The sequence below is a fragment of the Phocoena phocoena genome, chromosome 21, assembly GCF_963924675.1.
Source record: "Phocoena phocoena chromosome 21, mPhoPho1.1, whole genome shotgun sequence".
In the NCBI taxonomy this organism is placed as follows: domain Eukaryota; kingdom Metazoa; phylum Chordata; class Mammalia; order Artiodactyla; family Phocoenidae; genus Phocoena; species Phocoena phocoena.
The window spans coordinates 18,706,355-18,722,591 of NC_089239.1; the positions used below are offsets into that span (position 1 = coordinate 18,706,355).

Here is a 16,237-nt window from a genome sequence, read left to right on the forward strand (position 1 = left end):
TGCTTAGTAAGGTTCTTCTTCACTTTGACAGACTGAACTATTAAAAAGTAAAGTACTAAGGAAGAGCCAAAATTAGGAGGGAAAACCCCTATAAACGTATAAAACCTTTCTATCTTCTTTTAAAGTTGCTTGAAGTCAAGTTGAAGCCAGTGTCGTCTTCAAGCTTTTAATTTTTAGAGGATCATGAACCACTTGGTCGTCTCTGTCTCCTTTGTGTAATGAGGTATTGTCTTCACTTCTGGGGATGTATGCTAGCAGGCAGTACAGATAAGATTACTCTTGGTTTTGCAAATTACTAGTTGAGTTTCTACGGTGTGCTAAGACGACAGGTAAAAGAAATAACTTTGTTCTTGAAATTTTCAAGTCAACAGAAGAAAGAATTAACATTTCTCATAGGTGTGCTTTGGGATTCCACTTTTATGATTCAAATTAATGGTGTTTTCTTCTGTTTGTCTTTTTTTTTAAGTAAATTTATTTGTTTTATTTATTTTTGGCTGCACTGGGTCTTCTTTGCTACGCGTGGACTTTTCTCTAGTCGCAGAGAGCAGGGGCTACTCTTCGTTGTGGTGCGCGGGCTACTCTTCGTTGTGGTGCGCAGCCTTCTCATTGCAGTGGCACGGGCTCTACGCGCGAGCTTCAGTAGTTGTGGCTCGCGGGCTCTAGAGCACAGGCTTAGTAGTTGTGGCGCACAGGCTTAGTTGCTCTGCAGCATGTGGGATCTTCCTGGACCAGGGCTCGAACCCGCATCCTCTGCACTGGTAGGCAGATTCTTAACCACTGTGCCGTTTCTGTCTTTATTCAGTAAACATTTACGGGGCAGATGCTCTATGCCAGTTGTTGTACTTTAATAAGGAACTAATTTTAATAAGATCCAGCAGAGCCCAAATCATAATATTTTTGTCACATGCATAAAACTTTAAAATTGAAAATAAAAGAATTTCTCAGATAGAATTAACTAATGTGCTACTCATTGTGACTTGGAGTAAAGCTCATCTGCCTCCATTTTCTTTTAATAAAAATAGAAATAACTATATTAAATTACCTCAAAAGTCATTTTTACAAAATATGTTAATGATGGTTATAAAAGATTTGAAATTTCTGTGTGTGTGTAGTTGGAGAATAAGCATAATTTTTAAATAGACCAAACTGAAATTCTGTGAAATAATAAAATTAAATAATACTGAATAAAACTCAAAATTCACATTAAAACCCAATAGATCTTTGGAAGATCTGTCATAAATATGATCAGTATTGCTATTTAATTCTCATGTTGATGTAAATAGTCAAATTACATTTGACTTACCATCTATTTTTTCCAAAAATGAGTCTGTAGTTCCCATATATTATCTTTATATACATATAACATATGTGGCTAAATTATAACCTTTTCTTCAACAGTCATTTATGAACAAAATAGAAAATAACATTGTATTCTATGTGGTTTTGTCTGAGAAAGGAAATGCTGAAATTGACAACTCTTCCACTAAATTGAAAATTACGAGGTGAACCATTGACCCACTAAACAGGTAAACATGGTTGAAAGAACATTAATTTCCTCAAGATCATAAAGCAAAACCAAGTATAGTCCATATATCTGTTAGTGAAATAGGTCGGTTTGAAAGTTTTGATACTGCTGTTTAATCAGGGATAAACCATAAGATTTTGCTAGTATTTATTGTCTTTTTTTTGCTGCGGCATGCCGCATGTGGGATCTTAGTTCCCCAACCAGGGATCGAACCTGCGCCCCCTGCGTTGGAAGTGTGGAGTCTTAACCACTGGACCGCCAAGGAAGCCCCTAACCTATTAAGTCATTTGAAAGTAGTTATACACAACTTTATTTGGAATGTAACAAATATGGGATTACTTCCCAGGGTACTATATAAAAGGCTCTCAATAAGTAAAAGAGAAGTAGACCAATGGGAAAGTGGTAATTTAATCAGAAGAGATCGGAAAAGCCAATCATTTTACTTTTTAATAAAAATTTTTAAAAGTTCACTAGTAATCAGGGAAATGAATACTAAAACAGTGATTTTTTATTTTGGCCTAAAATGTTGACAAAAATTAAAGACATTTTACATTCATAGGAAATTGGATAGGTTCACAATTTGGGGGAGTGTAATTGATACAGCCTTTTTGGACCTTCACATTTAACTCTATAAATGTTATCAGAATTATTTACCATAAGCATGCATCCATGAGTAACTTGTTTAAATGAAAAAAAAAAAGAAGAAGATCTGTGAATTTTGAAGTACATTAAGAGAAAAACAAACTGTGAGGGGCAGAAATAGCTTTTTAAAAGATGTCTTTGAATGCATATCCCGTCAATATAATAATGGTCCAGGGCAAAAAACTTCTCACCTCATAATAATTGTACTTTTTCTTTTCTTAATGTCATTTTGTTTTACTGTTTCAGTTCTGACAGCTAGAGTCATGGGTTAGCAAATACATTTTCTTTAAAACACCAGCACCTCTGAAATGGTCATTAAGGGTCATTCCTATATAAATGCACGAATGCATTAAAAGTGCTTTTGCATTTCATTAGATTAGCTGAAGGAGGAAAAATGTTGATCCAAGGAAGAGCTGTAGTCAGTTTTGGAGCACTTTGAAGACAGGGAAGTCAGAGCCTGGAGAGAAATGCATGAAGGGAGAGGTAGAGGTCAGACAGAAAAGCCAGGTTGGTCCTTCCTCTGGCCTCACATTAACGTCTTCACGTATTCTATGAGAAAGTGCGCTATGACTCTCGCCTCTGGTGGACAAGCACACTTGTGGAACAGGCCATTTGTAAGTCAAAGATCACCTGTGTCTGCCTGTCCCATCATGGGGATCAGAAAGGTAAAAGGAAATTGAGAGACCAGGAAATGTTTAAAGGAGCCACATCAAGGTTGGTGAGAAATCTGGAAATCATCTATTTTTCGGTACACGGGCCTCTCACTGCTGTGGCCTCTCCCGTTGCGGAGCACAGGCTCCGGACGCACAGGCCAGCGGCCATGGCTCACGGGCCCAGCCGCTCCGCGGCACGTGGGATCTTCCCAGACCGGGGCACGATCCCGCGTCCCCTGCATCGGCAGGTGGACTCTCAACCGCTGCGCCACCAGGGAAGCCCGAAATCATCTATTTTTTAGGTTAAAATAGAACACATGAAGGTCTGCCATTTAGATTTTCTGTTTATTGCTACAGATTGGAAGCCTAGATTCCATAGGTAGAAGCCACAAGAGGCTCATTTCGGCACCCTCTGATCGTACAGTCATTAAGAGCAATCCAGGAAGGGAGTGGGTTACTCTCCAAAACAGTGTCTCCTGCTCACTCTAGAAATGGCTAAACGGTAGCTCTCCTGTGAAGGAGGTTGGTTGGATCAGGTAATCTTAAAAATCTCTCACAACATTACCCTCTGATTTCAGTGCTGCTTAAGGCAATGAAAGTATACTCCAGGACAAAGGCCCAGAATACTGTATCCCTTTAAATAGCCAAGGAGGGACAAAACTACGTAAATGAAGTCAAATCTTCCCTTGCTACAACTGAGATAGGCCAGAGCTTCCTGAAGACTTTAGTACAAATGGAGGATGACCACCACATGCGAAACAAAACAAGTAGACAAACAGAAGGCAAGAAAACTGCCAGAGTGGGGCTTTTTGTCCCAGCTTGTCTGAGCTCTGTGGTCCCTGTCCTCAATCTACCTGCCACCTTGCGATATTTACAGCAGCCCTTCAGGGATGGCAGTTTCTCGGGCACGTGGTCTGGGCCCCTTGTTGTACAGTAGGACGCAGTTAGTCATCGGGCGTAAGAATTCATCCTTTCAGAAACACGGCAAGAGAAGTGTATGCCGTGGACACAACATTTTTTTCCTTCTGGAAAGCTAACTCGGTGGTTGCCAACTTATGAAGAGCAATCAGTGTCACTGGCAATGTGATGAGCTGGAGAGCTTTCATCCGAGCTCTGTAGTTGGAAGGAAACCCGAGAAACCGATCGATAAAGGAGTGAGACCCGCCAGGGCCACGCTTGGCAGGGTTAGTTTTCTGCGTGGCAGCCAGGGCTGGAGCACCAGCGGGGGCCTCGTGGAGGGCGGCCACCCTCCTTCCCTCCCCACCTGCCTCCCGTAGTGCTCATCTCTCCTCGAAACAACGTTGAACAAATATTTAAAGAACGTTGGTTTGAAACAGAGCCACATTATTAACCTACCCAAGTGTCTTCTGTCTCTGTCAGGCCCTCTGTTTGCCATAAGCTTCTTATAACCTATTGCCTGTCTCTTTTCTCTATTTATTTCTATAGTGTCCATGGAAAATATTGGAGAACAAGGTAAGATATATCACTGCCTTCAGTCTAAAATTTTAAAAATCGTTGGCAAAAACAAATAGCATTCATTTTGATTTGGTTGGAGTAAGTCATACTTGGAGAATGTTGGAGTCAGGATGGGTTAAAGGCGTCTCATTCTCTCAGTCCCCAGACTGAATTCTCTCAGACGCTTGGCAGAGAACTTAAACCTGAAATGGCAGTCACTGTGCCAGGTTCTTATGGCTCCAAGATAACAGGAATATCAGCAATCTCCTGTTTCAACTCAGAGTCTGACCCCATACCTGAGTCACCTAGATAATTCATGAAAAATATCATTGGGTCTAGTCATCTCACACCGATTTAAGTGCCTTATGAGGTAACTGAATGTTTTAATGGTTCTATAATAGGAATATCAGCTGCTTTTAAAAAGCTAAAATGGCTGTTAAGGTTTAAAGATACCAAACATGCTATATTTTAAATTAAATTAGCATATTTTATTCAACTGTATCTTACACAAGTAAGTTATATATTAATGTATTATCCAGAATTAATCATCATCACTGTGTACAAAATTAATATTTCAGCTTTGCATAAGACTTCAAGGCTAAAATACCACACAAAGTGTGTTTATGTACACTACCTTAAAAAAATATTCAGAATGCTTTTGTTAAGAATTGTCCCATGTGATCAGTAAGAAACTTGAACTGTTCTTGAGGAAATCTCTCTTTGTTCAGAAGATCTCTGTTTCAAACTACTGTCCTTGAAACAGGCCCACCAGGTTTGACTCCAGCTGAGCAAAATAGGCAAACCGCTCAAGCAGGAACTGCTTTTGCTATTCTTTGTTAGTGAAGCAAAGTTCTTACAGCCTGAATGTCTTAACATTCGTTTAACACTTTGTTTATTACTTAAAGTTGCAGGCATAACTGCCTTATTTTTACAACTCAGGAGAGGTCCCCGTAGCCATTTTGCCGATAGATGGGCTTGTCTACAGATGGGAGGGTTCTAATCATGGGCTAGTAAGTAATTAAATAATTAAATTATTTGGTTATTTTAGAACAAGCACATCTTTTGTGAATACCATGATTTTAGCATGTACTTGCATATTAAAGTGATAATTTTGTTTCTCTCATTTTAGTTGTGTGCCTGATTGCGTATCATCTACTTTTTGCAATGTTTGTCTGGTCGTATTGGAAAACTATCTTTACATTACCAATGAATCCTTCAAAAGAAGTAAGTTAAAATATTAGTATAGTTATGTCCTAAAGATGGAAGTCTGTAATGCTGATGTCTGAAGAATGAGTTTTATGTCTTTTTATTAATGTTGCAAACTTAGTGTAGTGATTTTTATATTAATGTGTTAATTAAATACTTGAATTTTCACTTGATAAATATTATTTTTGCACTGGATGAGTATTATATTTACAATATTAAATACGTTATACGTTCCGTTTCTACTTTAGAGTGAGGCAGAAGGATGGATGGATGGATAGATAGATAAAAAGATAGAGCTGAAGGTAGACATATTTCTATTATAATTGTCATACTAATGGTGCATTAGTTGGCTGTCAGCCACCAGAAACAATACCAACAAATCAACGACTTAACTAATCTTCTCTACTTTATTTTTTTTTAAATTAATTAATTACTTTATTTTTGGCTGCATTGGGTCTTCGTTGCTGCGTGCGGTCTTTCTCTAGTTGCGGCGAGTGGGGGCCGTGCATGGGCGTCTCAGTGTGGTGGCTTCTCTTGTTGCAGAGCACAGGCGCTAGGTGCGCGGGCTTCAGTAGTTGTGGCACACGGGCTCAGTAGTTGTGGCACACGGGCTTAGTTGCTCCGCGGCATGTGGGATCTTCCCGGACCAGGGCTTGAACCCGTGTCCCCTGCATTGGCAGGTGGATTCTTAACCACTGCGTCACCAGGGAAGCCCGATCTTCTCTACTTTCAAAGTGTAGCTAGTCTACAGCTGTCAGGTACCCAGGCTCCTATCCTGTTGCTCTGACATGTATAGCCTCTGTTCCCAACATTACCTCTTGGCCGAAAATGGCTGCTTCATTTCCAGCCATCATGTCTACATTCCAGACAGCAGGCCAGAGAAAGTAGAAAAGAAGAGTAGAAGTAAATGTCCTTCTCTTTAAGGACTTTCTGGAAGTTGCTGATGCCATTTCCACTTACATTTAGAACTTAGTTTTATGGCCACATTTAATTGCACAGAAGACTGGAAATTTAGTCTTTATTCTCAATGGCCATGTTAACCACGTTAGAAGGAGTAGATATTGGAGGACAACGAGCAGTTTCAGCTACAGAAGGTTTTAAATAGAGTTATATGTTCAAATATGCATTTTGAAAAGATCATTCTGGCGAACTTTTTGTTTCCTGGTTTTTTTTTTTTTTTTTTTTTTGCTGTACGCGGGCTTCTCACTGTTGTGGCCTCTCCCGTTGCGGAGCACAGGCTCCGGATGCGCAGGCTCAGCGGCCATAGCTCACAGGCCCAGCAGCTTCGCGGCATGTGGGCTCCTCCCGGACCGGGGCACGAACCCGTGTCCCTTGCATCGGCAGGCGGACTCTCAACCACTGCGCCACCAGGGAAGCCCGTTTCTGGGTGTTTGATCCTGGTTAAATGTCCTTGAAGCAGAGGACTGTGTTTTACTCATTTTTGGACCCTTGGCACTTAGTCTAGTACATGGTATTGAATAGAAATAAACTCTGCTCCAGTAATAATAATGTAGTTTTAGTAGGCTAATGTTAAAAAAAAAAAGAAGTCTAGGCATCACTTAGAATTGTTTCCTGAAGTAATCTGTTTGAAATGCAGCTGTGGTCAAAAAGGCCAATAAATATGCTGTATGAACTGGGAAAGGATATTAAAAACAAAACCACAGATATTTGCACAGTATTAATGGCATGCTTGGCCTAGAATGCATTAGATATATAGCCTTTTTTTCTTCTTCTCTCTACTTACTTTTTTTCCTACCTCTTTTTCCTCCCTCCTACCATGTTCTCTTCTTTCCCATCATCTTTCTTACCCTCATCCTGGCCTTAGTTGTAGGTTTGAAGGAAAATGCTGACTTTTATCATAGGTCATCTCATCCACTCTGGTGGTTTGCCTGTGACCTCTGTGTTGACATGTCCCAGATCTGTTTCTAGCCTGACCTCTCCCACGAATTTCAAATTTATATATCTCCCTGCCAAACATAGCTCCTTGATCACTGCACTGACACCGCAAACACAACACATCTGAGACTGAAGCCACCACCCTCTCCTTCCCCAAACCGTGACTCATCTGTTTCTTCTACGGGTTAATGCCACTGCCAACCACGTTGTCATTCGAGCCAGAAGCTTGGCATCCTTGCACCTCCCCCAGCGTCCAAATCCTGGAAAGGTTTGCACTTCCTAACTTTTCTTTTTCAGTTCAAGCCCCTTTCTCTTTATTTTCCATCCCTGCCGTAATTCAGAGTCTTGGTCACCTCTGTCATCTGAGACATTGCAGTCTTCTCTGTGGTGTCACCCTTGACAATCTTGCCTGCATTCCCTTCGGAGAATTCTGCAAAAATCCATCCTTCACTCTGCTGCTTGTGTCTATTCAGTGACTCTGCCCATCCCACAGGGTGAAGGCCAGTCTCCCTAGTTTGGCAACGATGACCCTTGTCCAAATTTCTGACTCCTCATTTTGTACTCTAGTCGTTCTTATGTACATGGTTTCCTGTGTACACCATGCCATAGTTTTCTTTCTAGAATATGCTTACCTCCTTTCTCATCAAAATAATTTTATTTTTATTTATAGTGGCAGCTCCTTCTAGGTCTCCTCTGCTGGTTCCTCATTATCTCCTGAACTTCTAAAGCATTGGATTATCCTAGAGTTCAATCTCTGGACCTCTTCTCTTGTTTATCTACATTATGACTTTATATACTATCTCATCGCTTTCAAATTACTCATTAGCCTGATCCTCTCTCCTAAACTCCAGACTCCTTTCCTGCTTCTTATTTGGCATCTAATAGGAATTTCAAATTCAAATTCCAAGTACCTGAAAATAAACTTCTGATTTTTTACTTGCTCCCCAAATCCTTCTATTCCTACATTTTTCCCATCTCAATAATGGCAATTCCATCCTTCCACTTGTTCAGATCAAAATCTTGGAGTCACCCTTCGCTACTCTTTTCCTCTCAGACGCCACACTCAATCAGTCACCCAATTCTGTAGGCCATACCCTTAGAGCACGCAAGTGTTAGTTCGTGCCCCTCCATGCTCCCACCGTGGTCCAAGCCACCAGCATCCCTGCTGGTCTATGTACAGCACCCTCTCAGCACGTTTCCTTGCTTTTGTGTTTGCCCTCTTCCGTATATTTTCAGCACAGTACCAGAGTGATCCTTTCAAAACACAAGACAGGGCTTCCCTGGTGGCACAGTGGTTGAGAATCCGCCTGCCGATGCAGGGGACACGGGTTTGTGCCCTGGTCCGGGAGGATCCCACATGCCGCGGAGCGGCTGGGCCTGTGAGCCATGGCCGCTGGGCCTGCGCGTCCGGAGCCTGTGCTCTGCAGCTGGAGAGGCCACAACAGTGAGAGGCCTGCGTATCGCACACAAAAAAATAATTAATAAATAAATAAAAACAAAACACAAGACAGTTCATATAATTCCTCTGCTCAGAACTTTGCTGTCATATCTGAGCTCACTGAGAGTAAACACCTAATTCTCTACTGTAACCTAAAAGGCTGCACGTGGCCTGGCCTTACACCACTTCTCTGACCCTCTGTAATGCTGTTTTAGTCACATTGGTTTCCTTGCTGTTCTGTCAACACACTAAGCATGTGTCTCCTTCAGGGGCCTTGAGAGCTGCTATTACCCCTTGATCTGGAACACTCTTCTCACAGATAACTGCATGGCCAGGTCCTTCATTTTCTTGCTATCTCTGTGTCTCTGCTCAAGAGTACCTTTCAGGCATTCCATGACCACTTCCTCCAAAATAGCAAAACCCTGTCCCTGCATCCTTCTAAACCTTGCCTTGCTGTATTTCTCCCCATGGCATATCATTCTGTAATTTATCCCATGGTCATTTTTTATACCATCCCTAGAATATAAGCTCTACAACAGCATGAACTTTATCTGTTTTATTCACTAATCCATCACCAGTACCTGGTGTCTGAGCAGTGTCTGACCCCTAAAAGGTACGCAATAAATATTTGTTAAATGACTGAAAGTTGAGAAGTTATGTGTATAGAGGCAGGTTTGTGTTTATAGCTTTGGTGGAAAGTTGAAGTGACTTCTGATTTCTCCATAAAATTATATGTGAGATCGACAACTAAGAATAATGGGGGAAGTAGATTGACTGAGGTTTGGAAGAGCAGAGAAGGTTTGAAATAGCAGTTAGAGAGAGAGGAAAAATGAAATGATAAAAAACGCGGAATTGAGGGAGTAGTGGAGTTTCATAACAGTGAATTTACAGTTTTGTACCAGGCCTTGTTGGATGACTTTTGTACAGAAGACGTATACCTTATTTGATTCATATTACTGTAGGAGATGGATATTATTTATTACCATTTTACAGTTGGAGCAGCAGGCTTGAACATGAGCCAATTATCCTAAGGCATCAAGCGCTAGTATGTGGCAGAGCTAATAACATTCAAAGCAAAGTCCTTTTGACCATGGAGGCTGCACTCTTGTCACTACACCATGCTCTAGCATGAAGAGTGGACCCCACATCGGGGGCTGTGGAGGGGACGTGTGCCAGGACATCAGTTGGTGCATGGAGGAAAAAAATAGCCAAACTTCTATTTATATGCTGTTCTTTTATGTTTCTCCATTTTAAAAGTTTCTTATATAAGATACATACTATATTTGCTAATAGCACATCTGTAAATAAGTAAATATGCATATATTGGCAGTGCAGTCTCAAATCATTTTTTACTGGTAGGGGTACATTACCAAAAGAGTTTGGACAGGGCTTCCCTGGTGGCACAGTGGTTGGGGGTCCGCCTGCCAATGCAAGGGACACGGGTTCGTGCCCCGGTCCGGGAGGATCCCATATGCCGCAGAGCGGCTGGGCCCGTGAGCCGTGGCCGCTGAGCCTGCGCGTCTGGAGCCTGTGCTCCACAGCGGGGGAGGCCACAACAGTGAGAGGCCCGCGTACCGCAAAAAAAAAGAGTTTGGAGACCGTTGTCATGAAAGAAAGAGCCCTTGCTTGCTGGTTAAGAATCTTGGGTTATTCCATTAATAAAATGCAAGATCTTGGGTTTAATCTTCTAACTGATTTGCAGTCAGAGACCCCCTCACTTGTAAAATGAGGGTCTTGGACTTCAACTGGGACTAAAAAGGTAGGAGAAGAGATAATATAAGAAAATAATGTAAATATTTTCTTGTCACTGTTCAGAGAATATAATTTTTCAATTCATAACATTTTCTCCCGATATGAAAGTAATATAACCATACGAAATTGTATTTTGAAAACGAAGAGTAGGCAGAAAGAAAAAAGAAAAAATCCCACCACGCTCATTCAGCCAGTTTATATTCTGAATTTCTTTCTGGTTATTTTTCCTAGTGGTATTCAGAGCACACATATCCCAGTGTTTTTCATGCAATAGTTCTTCCTTGTTTTATTGTCATTTTTAATAACAACATGATATTCTCACTGAAACACTGGATTTTTAGTCCGACCCCAACTTTTCATGTTATAAACAGCGTTGTTAAAGTGTTTGTTCATAGAGCTTTACCCATATTTTGGGTTATTTTTCTTTTTTTTTTTTTTTTTTTTAAACATCTTTATTGGGGTATAATTGCTTTACAATGGTGTGTTAGTTTCTGCTTTACAACAAAGTGAATCAGCTATACATATACATATGTTCCCATATGTCTTCTCTCTTGCGTCTCCCTCCCTCCCACTCTCCCCATCCCACCCTTCCAGGCTGTCACAAAGCACCGAGCTAATATCCCTGTGCCTTGCGGCTGCTTCCCCCCAGCTATCTACCTTACTACGTTTGTTAGTGTGTATATGTCCATGACTCTCTCTCGCCCTGTCAAAACTCACCCTTCCCCCTCCCCATATCCTTAAGTCCGTTCTCCAGTAGGTCTGCGTCTTTATTCCTATCTTACCCCTAGGTTCTTCATGACATTTTTTTCCCTTAAATTCCATATATATGTGTTAGCATACGGTATTTGTCTTTTTCTTTCTGACTTACTTCACTCTGTATGACAGACTCTAGGTCTATCCATCTCATTACAAATAGCTCAATTTCATTTCTTTTTAAGGCTGAGTAATATTCCATTGTGTATATGTGCCACATCTTCTTTATCCATTCATCCGATGATGGGCGCTTAGGTTGTTTCCATGTCCTGGCTATTGTAAATAGAGCTGCAATGAACATTTTGGTACGTGACTCTTTTTGAATTTTGGTTTTCTCAGGGTATATGCCAAGTAGTGGGATTGCTGGGTCATATGGTAATTCTATTTGTAGTTTTTTAAGGAACCTCCATACTGTTCTCCACAGTGGCTGAACCAATTCACATTCCCACCAGCAGTGCAAGAGTGTCCCCTTTTCTCCACACCCTCTCCAGCATTTATTGTTTCTAGATTTTTTGATGATGGCCATTCTGACTGGTGTGAGATGATATCTCATTGTAGTTTTGATTTGCATTTCTCTAATGATTAATGATGTTGAGCATTCTTTCATGTGTTTGTTGGCATTCTGTATATCTTCTTTGGAGAAATGTCTATTTAGGTCTTCTGCCCATTTTTGGATGGGGTTGTTTGTTTTTTTGTTATTGAGCTGCATGAGCTGCTTGTAAATTTTGGAGATTAATCCTTTGTCAGTTGCTTCATTTGCAAATGTTTTCTCCCATTCTGAGGGTTGTCTTTTGGTCTTGGTTATGGTTTCCTTTGCTGTGCAAAAGCTTTGAAGTTTCATTAGGTCCCATTTGTTTATTTTTGTTTTTATTTCCATTACTCTAGGAGGTGGGTCAGAAAGGATCTTGCTGTGATTTATGTCATAGAGTGTTCTTCCTATGTTTTCTTCTAAGAGTTTGATAGTTTCTGGCCTTACATTTAGGTCTTTAATCCATTTTGAGCTTATTTTTGTGTATGGTGTTAGGGAGTGATCTAATCTCATACTTTTACATGTACCTGTCCAGTTTTCCCAGCACCATTTATTGAAGAGGCTGTCCTTTCTCCACTGTACATTCCTGCCTCCTTTATCAAAGATAAGGTGTCCATATGTGCGTGGGTTTATCTCTGGGCTTTCTATCCTGTTCCACTGATCTATCTTTCTGTTTTTGTGCCAGTACCATACTGTCTTGATTACTGTTGCTTTGTAATATAGTCTGAAGTCAGGGAGCCTTATTCCTCCAGCTCCTTTTTTCGTTCTCAAGATTGCTTTGGCTATTCGGGGTCTTTTGTGTTTCCATACAAATTGCGAAATTTTTTGTTCTAGTTCTGTGAAAAATGCCAGTGGTAGTTTGATAGGGATTCCATTGAATCTGTAGATTGCTTTGGGTAGTAGAGTCATTTTCACAATGTTGATTCTTCCCATCCAAGAACATGGTATATCTCTCCATCTATTTGTATCATCTTTAATTTCTTTCATCAGTGTCTTATAATTTTCTGCATACAGGTCTTTCGTATCCTTAGGTAGGTTTATTCCTAGATATTTTATTCTTTTTGTTGCAATGGTAAATGGGAGTGTTTTCTTGATTTCACTTTCAGATTTTTCATCATTAGTATATAGGAATGCCAGAGATTTCTGTGCATTAATTTTGTATCCTGCTACTTTACCAAATTCATTGATTAGCTCTAGTAGTTTTCTGGTAGCATCTTTAGGATTCTCTATGTATAGTATCATGTCATCTGCAAACAGTGACAGCTTTACTTCTTCTTTTCCGATTTGGATTCCTTTTATTTCCTTTTCTTCTTTGATTGCTGTGGCTAAAACTTCCAAAACTATGTTGAATAAGAGTGGTGAGAGTGGGCAACCTTGTCTTGTTCCTGATCTTAGTGGAAATGCTTTCAGTTTTTCACCATTGAGGATGATGTTTGCTGTGGGCTTGTCATATATGGCTTTTATTATGTTTAGGAAAGTTCCCTCTATGCCTACTTTCTGGAGGGTTTTTATCATAAATGGGTGTTGAATTTTGTCGAAAGCTTTCTCTGCATCTATTGAGATGATCATATGGTTTTTCTCCTTCAATTTGTTAATATGGTTTATCACATTGATAGATTTGCGTATATTGAAGAATCCTTGCATTCCTGGAATAAACCCCACTTGATCATGGTGTATGATCCTTTTAATGTGCTGTTGGATTCTGTTTGCTAGTGTTTTGTTGAGGATTTTTGCATCTATGTTCATCAGTGATATTGGCCTGTAGCTTTCTTTCTTTGTGACATCCTTGTCTGGTTTTGGTATCAAGGTGATGGTGGCTTCGTAGAAGGAATTTGGGAGTGTTCCTCCCTCTGCTATATTTTGGAAGAGTTTGAGAAGGATAGGTGTTAGCTCTTCTCTAAACGTTTGATAGAATTCACCTGTGAAGCCATCTGGTCCTGGGCTTTTGTTTGTTGGAAGGTTTTTAATCACAGTTTCAATTTCAGTGCTTGTGATTGGTCTGTTCATATTTTCTATTTCTTCCTGATTCAGTCTTGGCAGGTTGTGCATTTCTAAGAATTTGTCCATTTCTTCCAGATTGTCCATTTTATTGGCATAGAGTTGCTTGTAGTAATCTCTCATGATTTTTTTTATTTCTGCAGTGTCAGTTGTTACTTCTCCTTTTTCATTTCTAATTCTATTGATTTGAGTCTTCTCCCTTTTTTTCTTGATGAGTCTGGCTAGTGGTTTATCTATTTTGTTTATCTTCTCAAAGAACCAGCTTTTAGTTTTATTGATCTTTGCTATTGTTTCCTTCATTTCTATTTCATTTATTTCTGATCTGATTTTTATGATTTCTTTCCTTCTGCTAGCTTTGGGGTTTTTTTGTTCTTCTTTCTCTAATTGCTTGAGGTGCAAGGTTAGGTTGTTTATTCGAGATGTTTCCTGCTTCTTAAGGTGGGCTTGTATTGCTATAAACTTCCCCCTTAGAACTGCTTTTGCTGCATCCCATAGGTTTTGGGTCGTTGTGTCTCCATTGTCATTTGTTTCTAGGTATTTTTTTATTTCCTCTTTGATTTCTTCAGTGATCACTTCATTATTAAGTAGTGTATTGTTTAGCCTCCATGTGTTTGTATTTTTTACAGATCTTTTCCTGTAATTGATATCTAGTCTCATGGCGTTGTGGTCGGAAAAGATACTTGAAACAATTTCAGTTTTCTTAAATTTACCAAGGCTTGATTTGTGACCCAAGATATGATCTATCCTGGAGAATGTTCCATGAGCACTTGAGAAAAATGTGTATTCTATTGTTTTTGGATGGAATGTCCTATAAATATCAATTAAGTCCATCTTGTTTAATGTATCATTTAAAGCTCGTGTTTCCTTATTTATTTTCATTTTGGATGATCTGTCCAATGCTGAAATTGGGGTGTTAAAGTCCCCTACTATGAATGTGTTACTGTTGATCTCCCCTTTTATGGTTGTTAGTATTTGCCTTATGTATTGAGGTGCTCCTATGTTGGGTGCATAAATATTTACAATTGTTATATCTTCTTCTTGGATCGATCCCTTGATCATTATGTAGTGTCCTTCTTTGTCCCTTTTAATAGTCCTTATTTTAAAGTCTATTTTGTCTGATATGAGAATTGCTACTCCAGCTTTCTTTTGGTTTCCATTTGCATGGAATATCTTTTTCCATCCCCTTACTTTCAGTCTGTATGTGTCTCTAGTTCTGAAGTGGGTCTCTTGTAGACAGCATATATAAGGGTCTTGTTTTTGTATCCATTCAGCCAATCTGTGTCTTTTGGTGGGAGCATTTAGTCCATTTACATTTAAGGTAATTATCGATATGTATGTTCCTATTTCCATTTTATATATTGTTTTGGGTTCGCTACTATAGGTCATTTCCTTCTCTTGTGTTTCGTGTCTAGAGAAGTTCCTTTAGCATTTGTTGTAAAGCTGGTTTGGTGGTGCTGAACTCTCTCAGCTTTTGCTTGTCTGTAAAGGTTTTAATTTCTCCATCAAATGTGAATGAGATCCTTGCTGGGTAGAGTAGTCTTGGTTGCAGGCTATTCTCCTTCATCACTTTCAGTATGTCCTGCCACTCCCTTCTGGCTTGTAGGGTTTCTGCTGAGAGATCAGCTGTTAACCTTATGGGGATTCCCTTGTGTGTTATTTGTTGTTTTTCCCTTGCTGCTTTTAATATGCTTTCTTTGTATTTAATTTTTGACAGTTTGATTAATATGTGTCTTGGCGTGTTTCTTCTTGTATTTATCCTGTATGGGACCCTCTGTGCTTCCTGGACTTGATTAACTATTTCCTTTCCCATATTAGGGAAGTTTTCAACTATAATCTCTTCAAATATTTTCTCAGTCCCTTTCTTTCTTTCTTCTTCTTCTGGAACCCCTATAATTCGAATGTTGGTGTGTTTCATGTTGTCCCAGAGGTCTCTGAGACTGTCCTCAGTTCTTTTCATTCTTTTTTCTTTATTCTGCTCTGCAGTAGTTATTTCCACTACTTTATCTTCCAGGTCACTTATCCGTTCTTCTGCCTCAGTTATTCTGCTATTGATCCTATCTAGAGTGATTTTAATTTCATTTATTGCATTGTTCATCGTTGCTTGTTTCATCTTTAGTTCTTGTAGGTCCTTGTTAACTGTTTCTTGCATTTTGTCCATTCTACTTCCAAGATTTCGGATCATCCTTACTATCATTATTCTGAATTCTTTTTCAGGTAGATTGCCTATTTCCTCTTCATTTGTTAGGTCTGGTGGGTTTTTATCTTGCTCCTTCATCTGCTGTGTGTTTTTCTGTCTTCTCATTTTGCTTATCTTACTGTGTTTGGGGTCTCCTTTTTGCAGGCTGCAGGTTCGTAGTTCCCGTTGTTTTTGATGTCTGTCTCCAGTGGCT

At 39.8% G+C, this 16,237-nt stretch overlaps 1 protein-coding gene across 1 annotated transcript in view; it reads left to right on the plus strand.

The window, feature by feature from the left end:
• The window catches only part of ZDHHC2 (zinc finger DHHC-type palmitoyltransferase 2), a 70,518-nt gene that overhangs the window by 23,778 nt on the left and 30,503 nt on the right, over positions 1–16,237 (plus strand). The window contains exons 2-3 of the mRNA XM_065899852.1: positions 4,267–4,293; positions 5,405–5,499. Coding sequence (XP_065755924.1) covers positions 4,267–4,293; positions 5,405–5,499 — 122 coding nt within the window. The remainder of the gene's footprint in view (positions 1–4,266; positions 4,294–5,404; positions 5,500–16,237) is intronic.